The sequence below is a fragment of the Elaeis guineensis genome, chromosome 11, assembly GCF_000442705.2.
Source record: "Elaeis guineensis isolate ETL-2024a chromosome 11, EG11, whole genome shotgun sequence".
NCBI lineage: Eukaryota > Viridiplantae > Streptophyta > Magnoliopsida > Arecales > Arecaceae > Elaeis > Elaeis guineensis.
The window spans coordinates 84,673,628-84,696,193 of NC_026003.2; the positions used below are offsets into that span (position 1 = coordinate 84,673,628).

Below are 22,566 nucleotides of genomic sequence, written 5' to 3' on the forward strand. Positions count from 1 at the left end.
CTTTATTTGTACTGATAATTAATTAGTTGATATCTTTACGAAATCTTTGAATGAAGATAGATTTCATATGATCAAAGAAGAATTAGGAGTTTGTGATTCTTTTTAAATCTTATGATATTATATGCATACTTTATGATATTTTTTATATCAGGTGGTATCACTCCTATTATCTTCATTGATGTTTTGTAGTATCTTCAATTGACTTCTTTTTGTTGATGACAAAAAGGGGAAGAGTGAATTGAGCATTATGTTATTTATGTATGATTCATGCTATTTACTTATGATGGTAATTTGATCTAATTTAGTGGTATCAGATTTTAATGGTATCAGACTTATAATATATTAAATGATATCAAACTTACTTTCATGTATAAAAAGATCAAAGCATAAAAAGATCAAATGGTATCATATTTACTTTTATTGAGAAAGGAAATTGAGTAATGAATTAAGGGGGAGCAACTTGCATTTCAATGGTATCAACATTTCATTAAGGGGGAGATTGAAAATTTTTTCTAGAAGGGAGAGAGAAATTTGTGTAAATTTGTGTCATTGTTTGAATGATTATGCAATTTCTAATCTTTGAATCTCAAATTTGTGATTTTCTCATCTTTATGACACTCTTATGATATGTTTGAATTTAAAAGAGACATATTATGGTATCAATATTTTCTTGAGTAATTTTTTTATTTATCTTTATGCTCAATATTTTGTCATGATCAATAAGAGAAGATTGTTGATTCAAAAAATAATTTTGATGATTACATAACATTAAAGTATAAAATGGGACTAATATCTTTTAAGCTTAGTTAAGAATATTTTTGTAGAAAGCTAACCCTTGTGATAAGCTTTAAAGTCTTTTGGATACACTTGGGAAGCTTTTGAACCAAGAAAAATTAAGTTTGGATGAAAATCAAATGAAAAATGATTGATTGGAGGAGTTCGAGTCAACTCCAGTAATTTTCGAGTCGACTCTGATATGTTCTGGACTTGGCATACAATACTGATATGCAAGCGAGTCGACTCCATTTCAATTTGAGCTAACTCTCTCAAAAAAAATAGAAAGACTGCTTTTTGGACAGAGGACTCGAGTTAACTCCATTTTTGTTCGAGTCGACTCCATTTCAATCCGAGTTGACTCCACTGATTCTGAGAGCAATAACAGTTTTCACAGAATTTGTTGCAGAAACATCCAAAACTACTAATTTTCAATTTTAAATTACTTTAAATGGTTTGAAGAGTATTTCAAATAAAAAGAGAACCTAATTGACTACCAAGAATAGTATATTCAAGAAAAAGAAGCCTATTTTCAGCTAAGAGTACTTTCAAGAGAGTTTTCTAACTCTACACCAGAAAAAACCTTAATATTTAAGAGGCTAATCATCAAGAAAATAGTTCTCAATCTCGTGCCAAGCATTCAAGCAATCTTCAAGCAATATTCAAAATGCTTTATTTGCTCTTTAAGGGGTTATTTGTGAAAGAATAATGCCATATAAGCCGATCGCAAATGGGATGTAATAGGATATTTTTTGGATTTATCTTTCAAACTCATATAAATTGATATTTATATTATTAATAAAATAGATATTTTTGATTCATTATATGCTGCATCTTATTAATTTTAAGATTATAATGAACTCCGTAGGTCTAGGCAATGGTTTTTGGATCGTGATGAGATCACACCGATGGACCTAATTCCTTGATAGTCCTGATCTAAAATATTCTAGTCATTGATATATTGAGTCGAAGATCAATGAAACCGATAAGACTGACATGTCCTATGTATGCTCAAAAATGAGGGTCGTTGATCTCACAACTACATGTGTGGTGACACTAATACAAGGATATGGGTGCTCATTAGAGAATGAGTTCACTGAATTAATCTATGAAGAATATTAGATGGAGTCTTATTTACATGTCAACTGACAATTCTCTAATGAGAGTTGAGTAAGTGATCCTTAGACCTAAGGTCACCATGGTACTTTGTGCACATGGATCCATATTTTGGTTCACTACCTAACTTGGTTCTTTAATCCTTGTGTGGGGTATTCTGAATATAGTAAAGTATGCATAGAGGTTGTGATGATCAATAAGAGATTAGTCACTTCTAATAAAGGGAGTGAAATCCTATGTGATCTCATAGGATGATGATTCTGGAAGTCTTTGGTCAAAGCAGGGTGATAATTAGAAATGATTTTTAATATATCATCAACTGAATTATCACCTTTAGATCGAGATATATAAAGATAAGTGATTGGATTTGACATATTTCTATGCCCACAGCTCATCTGGGATGTTGTTTGACTGAAAGATTGAATTACATGGGAACTTGCCACTGAAGGATATCTTGATAATTTTTTATCAAATTTTTAAATCTTTCAGATAGTTATGATATATTGCTAGATATTAATCTTGACTTATGAACTTTATAAAATTGAAAGAATTTAATTTTAGAATGAATTTGAAAGAGTCCAAGTTGATTGGGACTCTTTTGGTGACCAAATCTCATCGGATTAGGGTTACGTCGAAAGTTCGGATCCACTGCTGGCTAGATTTGAAACCCAATGGATCACACATTTTGAGATTTGATCTTAATCTAATTTAATTAGAGTTTAATATAAATTCTATGGATTAATTTGACATACTAGCATATTGTATTAACCCAAGTTTCCAAATTGGTTTAGATCAAAGTGTTTGAGCTAACCTAGACCAGTTGGCTTTGACCTAATGAGCTTGGGTCAATTCAAATTGGATCCTTATCCAACCTAAATCAATTTTAAGTGGAGAAAGAGTCCTCCACATCCACTAGAAGACACAGTAAAAAATAAATGCCGCCCACCTTAAATTGGCATGTGAAGTGGAGAGTCCTTCTTAATGAAGGCTCTTAACTAATACGTGTTATTTTAAATTCCTGATCAGTTCTCCTATGATTTAATTTTAAAATTTATTAATTTTTTTATGACATATAGAAGACAAAGAGTCCTTCTGCTCTAATTAATTAGATCATTAAAAATTCATTTAGTAAATTTATTTGGTACATGAGAAGTTGGAGCGCCAAAGGTTGGAGCCCCTTCATCCCATGTGATGTCCCCTGATCCCCTATTTATAGGGGATGCCCCAGATGGCTTCTGACTGAGATTTTTAGGTGAACTATAGAGAAGGGATGTAAAAATCATAAGAAAAATTTTAAAGAAAAAAGAAGAGAATTTTAAGTGGAAAAAGTTGCTACAATGGTGGTGAGATTTTCAGCAAGTATTGCTTGAGTGCCCTAGGATTTGATTTTTCCATATGTTGGAGTCAAAAATTAAATCTTAGGTTATATGATATTTGAAGAGTGTCTTCTTAGTATCATTCTAGTAGTGAGATTGAAAGTAACTAGGATTTGATGCAATCGTGATATAAGTTTGAAGTCGACAGTATTCTTGAGAAGACAAGGCTACGGCAGTACACCAGTTGGGAAGGACCTTGGTCAACTTCCATGTGGATCACCATTGGAGGACTTCTATCTTAGAATCTTATGGAGAATATCAATATGCCATTTTTTTATATTAGTTAAACTATAATTTTCTATCTCTTTGCATGCTTGAATTTACTTTGATCGTGATCGACAAAGTGATTCTAGAGTTTTGGGTTCGACTCGATAGTTTTATTTGATAAAGCTATTGATTTACTTATTTTAAATTTTTTAAAAATTATTTTTTACTGTATGATCGAAATTCAATAGTGGTATCAGAGCCACTTTTGTCTGATTCGATCAAACAAGTATAATAGTTTTGCATAGAATCATTCTTATGCATATCTTGTCAAAAAAATTTTGCATTGATTTATAGCATCAATCCTTTAAACTCAAAAATTATTTTTGACTTTATATATACCATGATGCATAATTTTAGTTATTAAATTATTTATTTATAATAATTTTAAAATTTATATTATCATAGTTGTATGATGCTCAAATTGATGCATTGTTAAGGGTGCAAAGTATGCCCAATGTGATTAGGATTTGCTATTTTTTTTCGATATGCTTGATATATGTTTTGATATCCATTGTATCCTTATATAATTTTAGCATGTCATATGATTGCTATTTAGAATAGTAGAAGCATATCAAGTTGCATAATTTGTAATGTACATTTTATGTGGTTATAGTTAGGATGTACTGAGACCAGTTTAAAGTCCCTCATCAAATTATATTAAGTTGTAATGTTGGGATTTATTTTTTAATCAAAAGTCGAATTCTTAAGATCAATTGATGTGAGGAAAGTGTGATAGATAATTTTCTAATTAGGTCCGTATGCTGGTCTAGCCAACTTTGTTGGTGTCTAGAAAAGCTACGGAGAGCCTCCCACCTACTTACCTGGCCAATTTAATCTTATTGATTTTGAACTTAGATTGATTAAGTGATGTAGATACTACAAGGGCCTTCCTTCAAACTTGATTGATAGAGTATGTCAAGATCTTAGTGAGCTTATTGTGCTATCCACAAGGCTTACTATAGAAATTGACATGATGTTGATCAAGTGCATATTGATGCTTATGGCATATTTGAATGGTGTTGTTTTGTTGTGCTATCCACAAGGATAATATTATTTAAGTATGACCATATAGGATTGAAGGATCAACTTAACTAGAACACTATAGTTTGTTGTGCTATCCATAAGACTGTATGTGATCTAGAGGCCAAAGTGAATGATGTTAAAAATTGTAAAGATACAATTGGTAAAGAGTTACCTACTCTTGAACTCATGAATGCTTGTTATGCTATCCACAAGGTGTTTGTGAGGAATAGAGATCTCAACCCTACTAAGAAACATTAGAATGTTTCTCGATTTTCATACTTGAGGGCTATGATGTTCGATAAAATAGTAGGAGACATAATTAGATAAAAGTCCTAGTCTAGTTGTGCATGTCATCATGAGTTGTCCGTTTATATTATGTTCTTATTATTGTAGATTAACTATCACATGGCATCCTCACTTTCACTTAGAGGTATCCTAGATGCAAACAAGTTGACTGGACCTAACTATGTCGACTGGTTAAGAAACTTGAGAATTATTCTCACTCAAGAGAAAATTTTTTATATTCTGGATACACCTGCTCCAGATTCTCTTGGAGAAGATGCTTCTGAGAAGGATAGAGCTGCATATAAGGTGTGAAAAGATGACAGTATGACTGTCAAATGTATCATGCTTGCCTCAATGAGCAATGAGCTCCAAAGGCAGTATGAGGACATGGACGTTCTCTCTATTCTCCTTAATTTTGAGGAGCTATATGGGGAACAAAGTCGAACTACTCAATATGAGATATTGAAGTAGTTATTCCGTGCTTATATGACTGAAGGTTCTTCCGTGCAAACGCATGTCTTAAAGATGATTGATTTGATCACTCGTCTGGAACAACTGGATTTTATCATGGATGGTGAACTGAGCCAAGATTTGATCCTGCAGTCTCTCCCTGACTCTTTTTCTCAGTTTATTATTAATTATCACATGAACAAACTGAACATCAGTTTGCCAGAACTGCTGAACATGTTGAAAACAACATAGAGCCATTTTAAGAGTGAAAAGGCTCAGGTCCTTAATGTTGATAAGATTAGCAAGAAGAAGGCAAAAAAAGATTCTAAGAAAAAGATAAACCCTAAGGCTAGCATCTTCAAAAAGAAGGCGAAGAAGGTCTCCACCAAAGATACTTGTTATCACTATGGCAAGGAAGGCCACTGGAAGAGAAATTGTAAGGAGTACCTTGCAATCATGAAATCGGCAAGCATTGCTAAAGGTTTGTATATGATACAAACTAATTTATCATTAAGTACTTCATTTTTAGATTCTTGGATATTGGATACCACTTGTGACTCACACCTTTGAAAATCGTTGTAGGGTCTATAAGAAATAAGGAATCTGAATAAAAGTGACTTCGAGTTGTTCTGTGCTAGTGGAGAGTCCATTTAGACCGAAATCATAGGAATCAAGGTTTTGAAGTTGCCTTCGGACAATATTTTGGAACTAATGACCTGTTATTATATTTTAAATATTGTTAGAAATATTATTTTTGTACTGTTGTTATTGGAACAAGATTTTGAAATAATTACAAAGAATAATAGTTATTCTATATATTTTTCTAATGAATATTATGGAAGTACTTTTGTTAATAATGGTCTTATATTTCTTTCACTTAATGATAATGTGCTTCATGTTGATAATATGAAGAAAAGCAAGAGAGAGGATGTAAATGTCACATACCTCTGGCACTACCGATTTGACCACATAAATGAGTCAAGGATTAACAAGTTATACAAAATAATTTTTTTGACCCTTATGATTATAAATCATATGAAACTTGTGAATCTTGTCTCATAAAAAAAATGATCAAGACTCCATTTACTGGACATGAAGATCAGACGAGTGACATTTTGGATCTTGTACATATTGATGTATGTGGTTCAATATCGACTCAAGCAGAGGTGGATATTCTTATTTCATCACGTTTATTAATGATAGGTCAAAGTTTGGATATGTGTATTTAATGAAATACAAATCCGAAGCCTTTGACAAATTTAAAGAGTATCAAAGAATGGTCGAAAAATAAATTGATAAAAGTATTAAAACTCTTCGATCGGATCGAAGAGGAGAATATTTATCCAATGAGTTTTTATATTATTTGAAACAAAATGAAATACTCTCTCGATGAATACCTCCTTATACTTCACAATTAAATGAAATTATGGAAAGGAGGAATCGTACCTTATTGATATGGTGCAGTCCATGATGTGTTTCATGGATCTTCCAATATCTTTTTCGAGATACGCCTTCGAGGCTGTAGCGTATATTTTAAATAAAGTGCTTTCGAAATCTATTTCTAGCACTCCATATGAAATATGAAAAGAAAAAAGATCCAATCTTAAGCATCTTAAGATTTGAGATTATTTGACTTATGTGAAAAATATTGATGCACATAAGCTGGATGCTAGATCAGAAAAATATAGATTTGTAGGTTATCCCAAGGAGAGTATAAGATACTACTTCTATAACCCTACTCAATAAAAGGTGTTTGTTGATAGGCATATCATTTTCTTAGAGAAAGAGTTTATCCAAAAAAGAGGTAGTGGAAGGTCTGTTGAACTTGAGGAAGTTCAAAACTTACAATCCATCTTAGATTTACTAAATAGTTCTCAACCAGATGTGTCCATTGTTGAGGCACAACCATTACACACACCTTCTCTCCGAAGATCAAGTAGAGTGCATAGCATACCACTCAGGTATGGGTTTGTCATTGAGAATAACAACACAACCTACATCATTGAAAATGATGATCCTACGATCTATTCGAAAGCTATCATGAGTAGTGACTCTAACAAGTGGCTAAATGCCATGAAATCCGAAATGGACTCCATATATACCAATCAAGTATGGACTTTGGTTGATGCGTCTGAGAGTGTGACCCCAATAGGCTGCAAATGGATCTTCAAAAAGAAGATTAGAGCAGATGGTCAGGTAGAGACCTATAAGACTAGGCTTGTGGCAAAAGATTTCAGATAAAAAATATGTTGATTATGAAGAAACCTTTTCATCAATAGCCATGCTCAAGTCTATTCAGATAATGCTTGCTATTGCAGCATACCATGACTATGAGATCTGACAGATGGATGTCAAGACTACTTTTCTTAATGAAAATCTTGAGGAAGAAGTCTATATGACTCAATCAGAGGGATTTGTCTCAAGTGAGAGAGCAAATCAAGTATGCAAGCTGAATAGATCCATATATGGATGGAAACAAACATCGAGAAGCTGGAACATCCATTTTGATGAGACAGTCAAATCATTTGACTTTATCAAAAATATGGATGAACCTTGTGCATATAAGAAGATTGGTGAAAGTGCTATTGTCTTCCTAGTCTTGTATGTGGACGACATATTACTCATTGGGAATGATATTCTGATGTTGCAATCGGTCAAAACTTAGCTATCACAAAAGTTTTCTATGAAAGACTTGGGTGAGGCATCCTATATACTTGGTATTAAGATCTATAGGAATAGATCTAATAGGATGCTAGACTTGTTCCAGTCTAGGTACATTGAGCTTGTGTTGAAGAGGTTCAACATGGAAGAAAGTAAAAGAGGTTACTTGCCCATAGGTCATGGCATACAACTCTCTAAGAAGATATCTCCTAAGACACCTGAAGAGAGAAATAGAATGAGTTCTATTCTTATGCTTCGACTGTAGGATCAATAATGTATGCTATGTTATGTATCAAGCCTGATGTTGTTTATGCCTTGGGTATTGTAAGCAAATTTCAGGCTGATCTCGGAAAGGATCATTGAAAAGCTGTAAAAAATATACTCAAGTACTTGAGAAGGACTAGAGATATTTTTCTGATATATGGTGGATCTGATTTAAAACTAGAAGGTTATATCGATTCTAGTTTTCAATCTGATCCGGATGATAGTAAATCCATATCTGGATATGTGTTCATCTTGTATGGTGGTGTAGTAAGTTGAAAAAATTTCGAATAGCAAACGGTTGCTGACTCAGTCACTGAGGCTAAGTATATTGCTGCAAGTGAGGCTGCTAAGGAGGCCGTCTGGATGAAGAAATTCATCACAGAATTGGGTGTGATTCCAAGAATTGAACAACCAGTGTCTCTTTATTGTGATAATACTGAGGCAGTTGCTCAAGTCAAAGAACCAAGGTCTCACCATAAATCTAAGTACATCCTAAGATGGTTCCACCTCGTTCGAGAGATTGTCAAAAGACACGATGTGATCGTAGAGTGAGTTGACACCAAGAATAATATAACGGGTCCGTTCACTAAGGCCTTGTCAATGCAGTAGTTTGACTACCATCTTGATAGCATGGGCATCAAGTATAGGGGATAATTGGCTTTAAGTGCAAGTGAGAGATTGAAAGAATAATACCCTACAAGTCAATCACAAATGGAATACGATAGGGTTTTTTATAATTTATCTTCCAAACTTATATAAATTGATATTTATATTATTAATAAAATAGATATTTTTGATTCATTATATGCTGCATCTTATTAATTTTAAGATTATGATGAACCCCATAGGTCTGGGCAATGTTTTAAGGCCGTGATAAGATCACGCCAGTGAGACCTAATTTCTCGATAGTTCTGATCTAAAATATTTTTAATCATTGGTATATTGAGTTGGGGATCAATGATACCGATAAGACTGGCATGTCCTATGTATGCTCATAAATGAGGGTGGTTGATCTCATAACTACTTGTGTGGTGACACTAATACAAGAATATGGATGCTCATTAGAGAATGAGTTCACTGAATTGACGTACGAGAGAATATCAGATGGAGTCTTATTTACATGTCAACTGATGATTCTCTAGTAGAAGTTGTGTAAGCGATCCTTAGACCTGAGATCACTATGGTATCTTGTTACATAGATCCATATTTTGGTTCACTACCTAGCTTGATTCTTTGATCTCTGTGTGGGATGTTCTGAATATGGTAAAGTATGCATAAGATTATGAGTGATCAATAAGGGATCAGTCACTCCTAATAAGGAGAGCGAACATCCTATGTGATCTCATAGGATGATGATTCTAAAAGTCTTTGGCCAAAGCAGGGTGATAATTAGAAAAAAATTTTAATATATCATCAACTGAATCATCATCTTTAGATTGAGATACATAAAGATAAGTGATTGAATTTGATATATTTTCATGTCTACAACTCATCTGGGATGCTGTTTAACTGAAGGATTGAATTACATGAAAACTTGCCACTTAAGGATATTTTGATAATTTTTTATTAAAATTTTAAATCTTTCGGATAGTCATGATATATTGCTAGACATCAATCTTGACTTGTGAGCTTAATAAAATTAAAAGAATTTGATTCCAAAATCAATTTGGAAGAGTCCAAGTTGATTGGGACTCTTCGAGTGACCTAATCTCATCGGATTAGGGTTACGTCGAAAGTTCGGATCTATTGCTGGCTAGATTTGAAATCCAATGGGTCACACACTTTAGAATTTGATCTTGATCTAATTTAATTAGAGTTTAATATAAATTCTATGGTTAATTTGATATGCTAGCATATTATATTAACCCAAGTTCCCAAATTGATTTAGATCAAAGTGTTTGAGCTAACGTAGACCAGTTGGCTTTGACCTAATGAGATTGGGTCAATTTAAATTGGATCCTTATCTAACTTAAACTAATTTTAAGTGGAGAAGGAGTCTCCATGTCTACCAGAAGATACGGCAAAAAATAAATGCCGCCCATCTTAAATTGACGTGTGAAGTGGAGAGTCCTTAATGAAGGCTCTTAACTAATACACATTATCTTAAATTCCCGATCAGTTCTCCTATGATTTAATGCCAAAATTTATTAAATTTTTTATAACATATAGAAGACAAAAAGTCCTTCTACTCTAATTAATTGGATAATCAAAAATTTATCGGTGAATTTATTTGGCACATGGGAAGTTGGAGTGCCAAAGGTTGGTGCCCCTTCATCCCATGTGATGTCTCTTGGTCCCCTATTTATAGAGGATGCCTCAGATGGCTTCTGGTTGAGATTTTTGGATGAACCAGAGAAAAGAAATATAGAAATCATAAGAAAAAATTTGAAAAAATTCTAAGAAAAAAAAGAAAAAATTTTGAGTGGCAAAAATTGCTACAAGGGTGGTGAGATTTTTAGTAAGTGTTGCTTGAGTGTCCTAGGATTTAATTTTTTTATCTGTTGGAGCTAAAAATTAAATCCTAGGTTATATAAATCTGAAGAGTGTCTTCTTGTTGTCATTTTGATGGTGAGATCGAAAGCAACTGGGCTTTGGTGCGATTGTGACATAAGTTCGAAGCCGACAGTATTCTTGAGAAGACAAGGCTGCGACAGCGCATCAATTGGGAAGGACCTTGGTCAACTTTCGTGTGGATCACCATTGGAGGACTTCTACCTTGGGGTCTTGTGGAGAACACCAACATGCCACTTTTTCATATTGGTTAAAGTATAATTTTCTACCTCTTTGCATGCTTGAATTTATTTTGATCATGATCGATAAAGTGATTCTAGGGTTTTGGGTTCGACTCGATAGTTTTATTTGATAAAGCTATTGATTTGATTGTTTTAAATTTTTTGAAAATTACTTTCCACTGCATGGTCGGAACCCAACAATTTGTGTTGTAAAAATTCTGTATTACTGAAATCTGTTGTAACTAGTTTCAAGGGGTTGAAACTAGGGGAAAAGACTTAAGCCAAGCCTGGAAATTAAATTATGAGTCTCGTGAGAGGCTTGTAAAGGTTGTGGTTGGTGATCTCGGAAAACCAAATAGGTTAGATTGTAAGTCCGGCTAAGACAATCGCACTGTAGTCATGGATTGTAGTGAAAATTTTCAAGTGGAGCTTGAGCAGTGGACATAGGTGCTTGGAGTGCACCGAATCACTATAAATCTTTTGTATTTATGTGGTGTACTTGTGTTTACTTACTGTACATTGTTTAGCTTGTTATTAATTTATTTCTGTCGCTATTCATTGTATTTACTACATATTCACTGTATTTCACTTAGTTGTTTTAAAAAACAACACATATTTACTCTAAGATTTTAATAACCCAATTTACCCTCCCCTCTTGGATTGTCTAATTGGACAACACATGTGGAACAAGTGTTAACTTACTTGGAGGGTCTAGAGAACTTAGAGTTTATAGATGAAGGTGGATACTTATCATCTTGAGAATGCACACCATTTTCTCTCCCTTGAGGTCACGGAGGTGTTCTTAAGTTGTTAGCGAATAACAGCTTGCATGTCCCGAGTTTGTTAGAGTCCAGTAGTAGAGGAGCGATATTGGCAATCTATTGTCTTACCAAAAATTTTGGAATTCTCCTGGCATGATTGTGAGAGTCCACATGGCAGTGATTTATTATTGTTCTGGTACCTCTCAACAGCGATACATGTAGAACCATTATTAGGGTGCTTGCACCATGATGGATGGAGTATTCTGAATGTATTATATGTATGTATCTATATACCTACGTATGTGTGTGTATATGAATTGGATGATGGGATGCCGTATGGATGATCCAATTGGACGTGATGTATTATTTATAAATTATTTATAAAAAAATCATATAACTCCTAAATTATGTATCAAATGGTGAAAAATTTATTGTGGCGTGGATATAAATGTGTGATGTGGCAACCATCTAATTAGCTATTGGTTTGCACCGGAGATCTGGGTAATTATTATTTTTTTCTTGTTTTTTTAAGCTAACCTCTTAACCACGAGACTCACGTGGCGCTTCTAATTCTCCGCGAGACTTCTAATGCCCGTGTGATCCTATGATCTTCTTGTGCTCAGCCAAAGCCGGCATAATCCAACGGACGATGAATCCCTCGTGACAAAAATACGCTCCACAGATGTGATATATATTATTCTTCTGACGTTCCGGCGGAGCAAAGTAATTGCGGCGGCGCAACCCCAATGGAATTCGCTCGGTAGGGCGATTTAAGAGTCGGATTCTGCCTCCCTTCCCGCTACCGTCCTTCTCCAACTTCGTCGGATGGATCGCGAAGCAGGTAACTCTAAAACCCGATTACTTTTCTCTCTTTTTTTAATCTATTGATTTTTGAGAAGATTTTGATCTTTTCCTATGTATCTAGTGATCGAGTTTCTCGGGCAAGTCCCATTGATACAGCAGCTCCCCGGTTCTTCTCTTCGGAAGATCGCGGAGGTCGTTCAAGTGAAGCATTACGGTGAGATTCTTGGTTTCTTTAGAGTTTTTTTATTTGAAGGACTGCGGAGGAAGTGAATCACTTCCCGCACTCAATTAAATCAAAAAATAAACGTATATGATGCAAGAGAGAGAAAGAAGAAGAAAATGTATATAGGTGCTTCCGGGGATACCAAGCATCGGAGATTCTTGGTTTCTTAGAGTTAGAGAAATTCTTGTTTCACGAATATCTTTATCTGCATGTTATCGAGATTTTTAAAATTGAATTTTTTTTTTTTTTTTTTGAATCTGTGGATATTCTGATCGATTCTTCAATGCCATGGTTAAAGGAGTAAATTCTTCTGGAAAGAATTCGTAAACTGGAGTCGACACAGATTGGAAATAATGATAATGTGATGGGTTGGGAACTGCTCGAGTTGCATGTGGATTTTTTTTAACCTTTTTTATTGTTCTGGTTCAAAAGATGAGTCTTTGTGTGCAGTTTTTTGAGAAAAAGAATATTTCTTGAGAATTAGTAGAACTTGTTGGTTTATCTGTCATCTTCGTCTCCATGAGAAGTGAAGCTCTTTATGATTCATTAAAAATTATAGGTTTTCTTTTTCTGTTATGTAAATATGGAAAAACTATAGCCAATTCATAAAAACCATAGATTAACATGAACATCTGATGATGGTGTCTAGCACAGCTATAAGAAGGTCCATTTTGTTTGATGATTTTGGCTGAAAAATATTTGATGATTCAAAAGTTGGCAGCTTGTCTCCTCTGTTTTCTGCAAATGTTGCTTCTGATAGGTTGTGTGTTCAATTGATAGATTGTAGCTTGTGTTCAGCATAGTTCTTTGACCACCATAAGTTATCGCGGAGTTGCTCAAATATCTATGGATGAAAGTTTTGAAATCATTCAGGAATGCCTGAATTTTCTTTTCATTTGTAGATTGTGGTGAGTATGTTGTTCATGAGGGAGAAACTGGAGAGGGTCTCTACTTTATCTGGGAAGGCCAGGTATGAATGTTCGCTCTCTTCTTCTACCTCAAGTTTAATGGGAAAACTATCATAACCTGGAGTCCATAATTTGAACATTTTCTGCAGTCTATCACCTCCAGTGACACTTTATAACAGCTTATTTGTGCATTCATATGATGCATGCGAACACCAATTAGTAAACAAGTCAACTGCAATGTGCATAGGAGAAAGAATCATGGACAAGATGCTACATTAGTGCTTTCTCTACCAATCAATTTTATTCTTATATTATCTATAGTTAGAGGGTGGCCCTTGGCGCAATTGTAGGGTCACTCTATTGTAACCTGGGTGTTACATGTTATCTCCACATGTGGGGTTAAGGCTTGTAATTTGACTCTCCTTACATCTGCAGTGGCAGAGCCTTGTGTATTGGGATGCCCTTTGTTGTATTATTTATAGTTAAGAATATGCCAAAATCATATGGTTTAAGCGTTGTTTGTATTATTTCAATTGTTGCGTGTATGGCACATCAAGCAATTTTCTCCTGCTTACTTACCACTTCCTTTATTTTAGTTGTAGTTGCAGCAGCATGCTGGTCTGATTTTAGGTCAACCAACAGACTTTCTAGCACTTGCTTAACCAAACCCTACCGACCCAGCCATAGGTTGGCATTGACATTATCAGTATAGATCTGGCTAGTGGGTTTGTTTGAAACTTTGGACGACCTATCAGAACTAGCTGTCTAACCCAATTGTATTTATCGTGTTTGCCTTTTTGAAGAGAGAGAAAAAAAAGTTGAAATGGCCCTATCTGTTTTTTAAGGAGTCAATGTGGGCAGTTTGTTGAATAGAGAAAGATGGGGCTGGGGGCTTTAATTAAGTCCTAAATATCTCCTATTTTGGTATTATATTAGTGTAAAACATGGATAGCATCATGTGAAATTTGGGAACAGAAGAAGTTGTCCCTGTGAGGTGAGGTAATATGCGAGAATTAAGAGGTGACACCTGTACATGGCCATGGGCCAACACTTATCAGTTCATATGAGCCAAACAAATGATTACAAGAAAAAGGTGTACTGAGCTGTACATGTCGGTGCTAGTTCGACACAGGGCAGTAGTCTAATTCGGCTAGGAATTGGTGTTGGGGGTAGCCCAGTGTTGATTCTTGGTTAGTAAAACATGTACTGATTGGTATTTGCTGCTATACTTGCTCCTTATATCAAAATAATCCCTAAGATGCATTGCAATTAATGTAAAAGACAAAATAACGGCAGCATGAACAGAAAATTAACAGTGATTGAATGGAGAAGATTTTATGTTCTCAACAAAAACCAAGTTATGTTGGCAATTTGAAGATGTCAAGGAATTCACCTGAACCTAACCAAAACCTGTCACAATCTTCAATCTTTTTGAGTAATCTGCCCACTTGTTTGGAAGATCCTTTTCCTTGTTAGATGTTACAAGGAAAGCAACAAGAGATTTTTGCCAAAGTGATAAAAGAAATCCCAGGAAGAACCCCATTTATTTTTATTTTTGCAGAAGTCTTCTTAAGAAACCTTCTTTGAAGCTTTCTCTTTCTCTTCCTTTTCAGAAACTCTAATGCTAGATGGTAATTTTACATTTGCCAATCAATCTAGAGGGATAATCATGGATGTTGGATACCTAAAGACATAGACATATGGTGTTGTAAACTGATCCTAAAACATTTGAGTCCAAATCTAGTTAGTCAATTTTGAATATAATAATATTAGAACAAAGTTTTAAACTACTAGATGTGATCTACCATGTCTAACAGTCTTGAAGGTAACATAATCATATATTTGAAAGCCTCCAAATTATGGTATAGTTCATCCAAAATGGATAGTATTGATACCAGGGTCCGCAGTCTTGGTACCGGACCTGTATCTAGGTACAATGTCGGTATGCTCAATAAGGCATCAATTTGGCATATTGAGACTCGGTATCGATACAGTCTGATATGCTCCAATATGGCAAACCTTTGTGAATAGCATGATATGATCGACTCTTCTGTAACCTTGCAGATGCTAGTAGACTATTTTAGGCCTATGTATGTAATTCAAAATCTTGAGATTGGCCTAGACTTAAGCCAAAGCATGATAAGAGCATAAGAGATCATGTAAGCAGGTTATATATGAGATTCCGTTCTGAGTCATAACTTTTAGCTAGCGGACCTGTTACTTGTTATTAATCCTTAAACCTAAGTTGTAAGTGACTTGGGAAAACAATATTACAATGAATATTCTTATATCTAAAGTATTATGTCACTTGGTTTCCTCCTTATCCATTTGCATTTGCATTTGCATTTGCATTTGCATTTTGCTATTATTTCCCATATTTCAACGACTCACTTAGCTCCTGTAATGTAATAACAACACTAGCGGACCATAATCACAATGTATAATTGTATATCTTGCACCCTAGACTTCAATTAGACAATGGATAAACTCTTTTTCTAGAAAAGATGTTTTCAAACTAAAAGTATAATCATATTTATTTGTTGACAAGTAAAGTTTTCAAGGCCAAAATTATTGTCTGATCAATCCTAATTACCAATGAGCTAGTCCTATGTCAGGTGGTGGATCCCACATCATATCACATATCCTCAGTATAAGCTATGAACACCTTATAAAAATCTAGTAGAAAATGTCAACCCCTATCTTGATCTATGTGGTTTTGATATCAAAGCGATCTTGTACTAGTCCACATGGATCCCCTAGGTAAGGTGACATAAAAAGACTATCACATAATAAGAATAAATCTATTTTGACCATGTCATGTCAACCAGACATGCTCTTAGGTCAACCTGTCAGCATGTCATGTCCAGTCTAAGTGTTGATTAGGAGTCTTTATTTAGGTGATGAAGAAAGGTTGCTGATGCAGCCTGAAAGCAGTCATTGGGGTCAATAGACACCCCTCAACATTTCTAAATCTAATCATGGAATCACTCCCATGACCAAGCACTCCACTTGATTTGTAAGAGCAATCACTCACTTTAGGGGCAAGAACACTTACTACGAATTATACGTAGGACTCGAAAGGATCCTTTCATTCATTCATAAAAATGGATTTATAGCGATCACATGGTCTACTAGTCAAACTTCATAATAAATCAAAACAACTTCCTAGGTCACAACTTCTTAAGCACACAAAGCATACCAAAAGATAGTCAAAACCAGAATCATTACATGACATTCGACTACCAGCAATTAAATGAAAATTCTGAACTAAGGTGCCATTTCGCATTATTTACATTTTTCTATTTTTAGAAGTAGAAAAGTAGAAATTTTATTTTTACTTTGTTTCTAGATTTTAAAAAAGTATAAACATGTTTCATATAGTCAATTATTATTAAAAATATAAATATGATGATGGTCAAGGATCGCCGACTCGAAACCGGATCCCGTGTTGGCTGGCAGGTGGTAGGAGTTAGTATGCCCTTGTATCGGACCGGATCGGCTCTGAACCAATACAGAAACAAGGGATCAATCGGAGAAGAAAGGAGAGAGAAAGAGAGAGAGGAAGAGGGGGAGAGGGGAGAGGGAGGGAGAGGTGATGCAGCATGCATCGCATCAAGCCATGTTTATTTTATTCGTCAAGTTATTATTTTTCTTTATTTTGTTTGTGGTGTTTGATTCAATCTAGCTTAATTATTTTAAGGAAGATTGGATAGGTTGATCCAAATTGAACCAAATCTTTTTGTTTATTTTGAACCAAATGCAGATGCCAATCTAAATTTGTGGGGACCACATAATTCTCCAACAGATTTATCTTATTGGAGAAGAAGAAAAGAAAAGAAAAAAGAGAGAGAAAAAAAAGAGGAAAGCGAAAAGTGAAAAGAAAAATGGCATTTTTGGACCAATCAAAAAGGAAAAAAAAGGAAGAAAGAAGGTTATAAATATTGGCTCTTGGGTCTTGGAAAAAGGGGAGAAGAAAAAAAGATTTCATAGAAATCCTAAATCCTTCTCTTTCTACGTATGGCTTCTCTATCTTCTAATTCGTGGTCGCTTCTTCCTTGCACTTGGATTGATCTTTCTTTTCTCTCCACTTCTTTCGGATCCTCTTTGCCTTTCATCCTTTCTGTGCTGGAGTTTGTCTATCGCGGTGTTGCTAACCTTGAAGGTCGTGGATACCCCACATCTAGCGAACCAGTTGCAATCTTGAATCTCACTAATTTTTGCCTTCTCATCCAAGATAATCGATATTTCACATAACTACTGTAATCTATTACCTTCTTAACCTTCCATCAAAACCTATTCACTTTTTTTTTAATAATTAAACTTGGAAAGATTCAAGTATTAGATGTTTCTTTTGAGACTATTATGTACTTAATATTGGTATATTGAATTCGGTTGTTGACCTTTCATTTTTAGTTTTTATGATTGTTGTTAATCAAAATCTAGATTATATTAGTGCTGACATTTGCTTTATTTTCCGTGTTGGACTCTTAAGTTCAACTTAAAAGATCTTATCAAATTCAGATTTTGAATGTATTTTGTCTTTTAAAGCCCTTTTCCCACTGCATTGCTACAATAAAGTAGCTGCAGCACTGCAACAACATTTGTGGCTACATTAAGTAGCACTGCAATAGGACTTGCGGCTACATTAAGAGGGAGGGAAGGAAAAGAAGGCCGATAGAGATGCGGCAATAGCCACTGGAGGGCACGGAGGCCGCTGAGGCCTCCCAAGCTCTGTGGTCCTCTGGGAGAGAAAATGCGAGAAGAGAGAAAGAGGGGAAGGGAGAGAAGTGGAGGGAGCGGAAGGTGGTGGGGAGGCCGTCAGAGGGCCGCCTGATGGCCATTGTGACTGTTGGACGGTCCAAAATTATCTTGCGGCAGCTGTGGGTTTGAAATAGGGGTTTGTCCATGTTTCATTGTAGTATTCTAGAAAATATGATACACAGTGAAGCCAACAATGGATATTAGTTATATCCATATTTTTCTATCCAAATATGAATATAAGTTGAATATTATTGGAAATTTTGAATATAAGTCAAATTTTAGTGGAATTCAATGATACAAATTAGCATTAATTATATAATCATAAGGACAGGTATAGAATTTACTATGCAGATTGCATGTGATAAATAACTAAGGATTTAAGGCATAGTTATTAAACCTGGATCAAGATTGACTTGGTCATTTAGGTCACTGGTTCGATTGAGTTCGCATTAAAATATTGAAAATCAAAATTATTTACTAATGTATGAAACTATTAATAAATTTTTTATGTCAAATACCATCCATACTCTTTAATTACAGCATAAATAAAATAATCATGAATTATATATTTTTTGAGATCTTGTAAGAAAAATCACATATAAATGTAGGAACACATAGAAGTTATTAATATTTTAAATGTTTTTAACAATAAAGTTTTGACTAAATTGATATTTTATATAGAATCGAAATTTATTCTAACCTAATTTTCAGAATTAATTTCATATGTTATTTAAAATATTTTATTACAATTATCATATAATTATATAACACATTATATAATAACTAAATACTTGTTTAATATTATTCTATTATTTTTTAAATTCTTTTAAGTTTTATTATCATTATTTATTATTGTTCTATTACTATAAATATATGTGTGTATATATTTAGAATTGAATTAATTTAATTGAATGATAAATATTTTCGTATTGATCGAGTACTTCCAACTACTTCATACCAAGTAAATAATTTGAATCAATATTGAAATATTAACGAATTTGTTGATCAAATTGAATTCGCATATGCAACTCCCATGATAATGGCTGTTTAAAGATAAATCAGAGTCTTTTGGGCTTTTCTATCGCATAGAATGAAAACGAAGTGTACTCAATTTTTATTTTTTTCTAAGAGAAGGAATTATTTTATAAAAATAATGATCAAAGTATAAAATATTGCAATATACATCAGATTGTTATTTAATTACTTGAATTCATATGATAAGTTTAATAAGCCACCAATATAAAGTAGAAATCATATTGTACCTTGGTGGTTGAGCACTTAACATACATATAAGCCACAGGTCACTGATTCAAATCCTAGGACTTGTGGTTTATTTTAGAGAATTCTTTTTTCTAGATATTTGGATCTGAATTCTATAGACGTTTGATATCCAAATTTGGATCCAAAGCCATTAAGATTCATAAGCTAATATCCAAATTCAGATTCGGATCTGATCGGATACTAGAGTTGCTATCCGAATCTGAACTGAACTGGGTTCGGAAATGGATGCAATTGGATTATATCTGGCCCACTTCTAGCCCTAGTGGTGGTGGAAATAATGGCGGTGAAATGGCAGCAATGATGGTGGTGAAGATGATGGTGACATCTGTGGCAACGATGATGGCGACAGTGGAGGCAGTTGTGGTAAAAGGCATGATTTTCATTTTGTGAAAATAGTGAAAGTAAGAATTTCTTACTATCACTTTCTAGGAATAATAAAAATAATTTTTGAAAAAAAGAAAATCAACCGTATCAAACATATTTTTTTGCCTCGATTTTGTAATTTTATTTTCAAAATAAAAAATAAAAAAATAAAAAATAAAATCAATGCCAAACAAGCACTAGGATCAGAAATTTAATTTGCAATCAGTGCTCTTGCATAATTCTAACAGCTTAAGAAGAACTTGACTTCAAACTGGAATTTAGATCATCCCAAAATAGCTCATCCATTATCTTCAAGTCTTCAATTGAAATACATGCATCTTTTGACTTGGCTTTCCTCTCAGCATGTGATGATACAGTGCATGTCCAAGATATCAATTACTTCTAAGGTGCTTGGTTCGTGACCGGCATCGGAATCGGAATGGATTAGAATAGGAATCGGAATGACCAAATCTCTTGAAGCATTTGGTTCATGATCGGAATCAGAATCAAAATGGAAATTTGAATTCATAGGAGAGAGTGGAGATTGAGTTTTAGGTAGATTGGACCATTCTCATTCCGTCCCGAAATCGGAATTTGAATCGGAATGGGACCCCCCAACCAAGCGGCTGGAATGGGAGTCACCCATTTTGATTCCAATTGCAGACCTCCATTCCCCCAACCAAGCACCCCTTAGTGGATATGGCGGAAAAGTCTCCCAACTTCAGCATACTCCATCTGATCCTTCATAATAAGGATATATAAGATGGACTGATTTGTAATCTTTCTAGCAGCTCTATTTGACAAGCATTGGGTCCCAACTTTTTCAATATCCACTATGGTGTTGCTTCAACAGGTTACAACTTACAAGTTCCAGAAGGAAATCTTTTTTTTTTTTTTTTTGTTTTTGTTGGAGATAAACCAATGCCATATCACTTTCCTCAAGCTTCTTATTCCTCCTATGAGCATCATAATCTGATTTGTAAATTTGAGAAACTTGCTACAAGTGCTCTTGAACCTTCTTCTGATGTGGGCACCAAATTCTTCAGCTTTCGTGTTCGCTCCGCTGGGATTTGGGCATGGGTGAAAAGTCCCAAACCTGATGAGGACTTCTCCAATAAACAACTTCAAATGGAGACTTATTAGACTGACTGAAAGAAATCAAAGAACTATTGTAAGCAAATTTAGCTTGAGGAATAATAAACTTCCATTTCTTTGTATTCCCCCCACCCAGCTTCTTAATTGATTTCCAAGAGATCTATTCATAACTTCTGTGTGGCCATCTATTTGGGGATGATAAGCCCCAGAAAACTTCAACTTAGTGCCCATAAGCTTGTAAAATGTCCTTTAAAATGATCTATAAACTTAAATCTCAGTCTGATGTAAGGACCTTGAAACCCCATGTAAGCACACTACTTCCTGAAACAATAGAGTAGCAACACAAGAAGCACCTATAGAGTTCTTGCAGAGCATAAAATGAACTATTTTGGAAAATCTATCAGCAACAACAAAAATGAAGTCATACCCATTATGTGTGGTTGGCAAACCAGGAACAATGTCCCCAGAAATATCTTACCAAGGATCATTTAGATTAGAAAATGGCTGGTATAAAGCTGTATCTTGCAGACCTCCTTTGGCCCTTTGACACATAAAACACCTTTGCACTAGGGGAGCAACTTCACATATCACAGTTGGCTAAAAGTAGCATTTCTTTATAAGTGCTTCAGTTTTGTCTTGCCAAAATGTCCACCAAGACCACTTCCATGCAGCTCTTTAACAACCATAAGCTTTTGTGTGCCTTCAGGTATATGTAAATTATTTCATTTAAAAGGAAAGCCATTCATTATCATGAAATCCCTGGTTCTTTGATCATGCTAATCCTGCAATATTTAGAAAAGAAAGGATCTGTTGCGTAGTGTTCTGGTAAAGTGTCAAGGCCAACCATCTCATAAGAAAGAGTAGTCAGCAGGCAATATTTTATACTCAAAGTGAAAAGGTAGTTAGCAAGCAGTATTTTCTACTCAAAGCATCACCACGTTGTTAGAAGAACCAGCTTGTGATTTAAAATAAAAATGAATTTTTCCAAGTCGGATACCCAATCAGCATGACGAGAATTCAGTTTCTTCTGTGACCTCAAAAATATCGAGGCTTGTCATGATAGAAAATAACTTCTATTCCAATTCTCAATGCTGTGAAGCTTGGACCACTACATATGGTTCCTTGTCACATGTATGGTATATCAACTTAGTATCACTAAGCTTCTCTTGGCAATTGGCCCATCTTTCTGCATGAGGACAGCACCTATACCCACATTGGAAGCTTATATTCAATCCAAAAACCCATCATGTAATCAACGCAAGCTAACACCCATGCCTCAACAAGCTTCTTCTTCAATAAACTGAAAACCGCACTCAGATTTGTCAGTCCATTCAAACACCTTCTTGAAAACATTCAGTTATCGTGCTTAAATTTCTGATAAATCACTGATAGAATGAAGCTAGGCCATGGAAGCTTCAAATG

General features: G+C 34.6%; 1 protein-coding gene across 1 annotated transcript in view; it reads left to right on the forward strand.

Moving 5' to 3' along the window:
- Positions 1-12,395: 12,395 nt before the first annotated feature.
- The window catches only part of LOC105034433 (acyl-CoA hydrolase 2), a 100,397-nt gene continuing 90,226 nt past the window's right edge, over positions 12,396-22,566 (forward strand). The window contains exons 1-3 of the mRNA XM_010909596.4: positions 12,396-12,550; positions 12,635-12,727; positions 13,639-13,706. Of these exons, the coding sequence (XP_010907898.1) occupies positions 12,535-12,550; positions 12,635-12,727; positions 13,639-13,706 (177 nt within the window). The 5' untranslated portion in view covers positions 12,396-12,534. The remainder of the gene's footprint in view (positions 12,551-12,634; positions 12,728-13,638; positions 13,707-22,566) is intronic.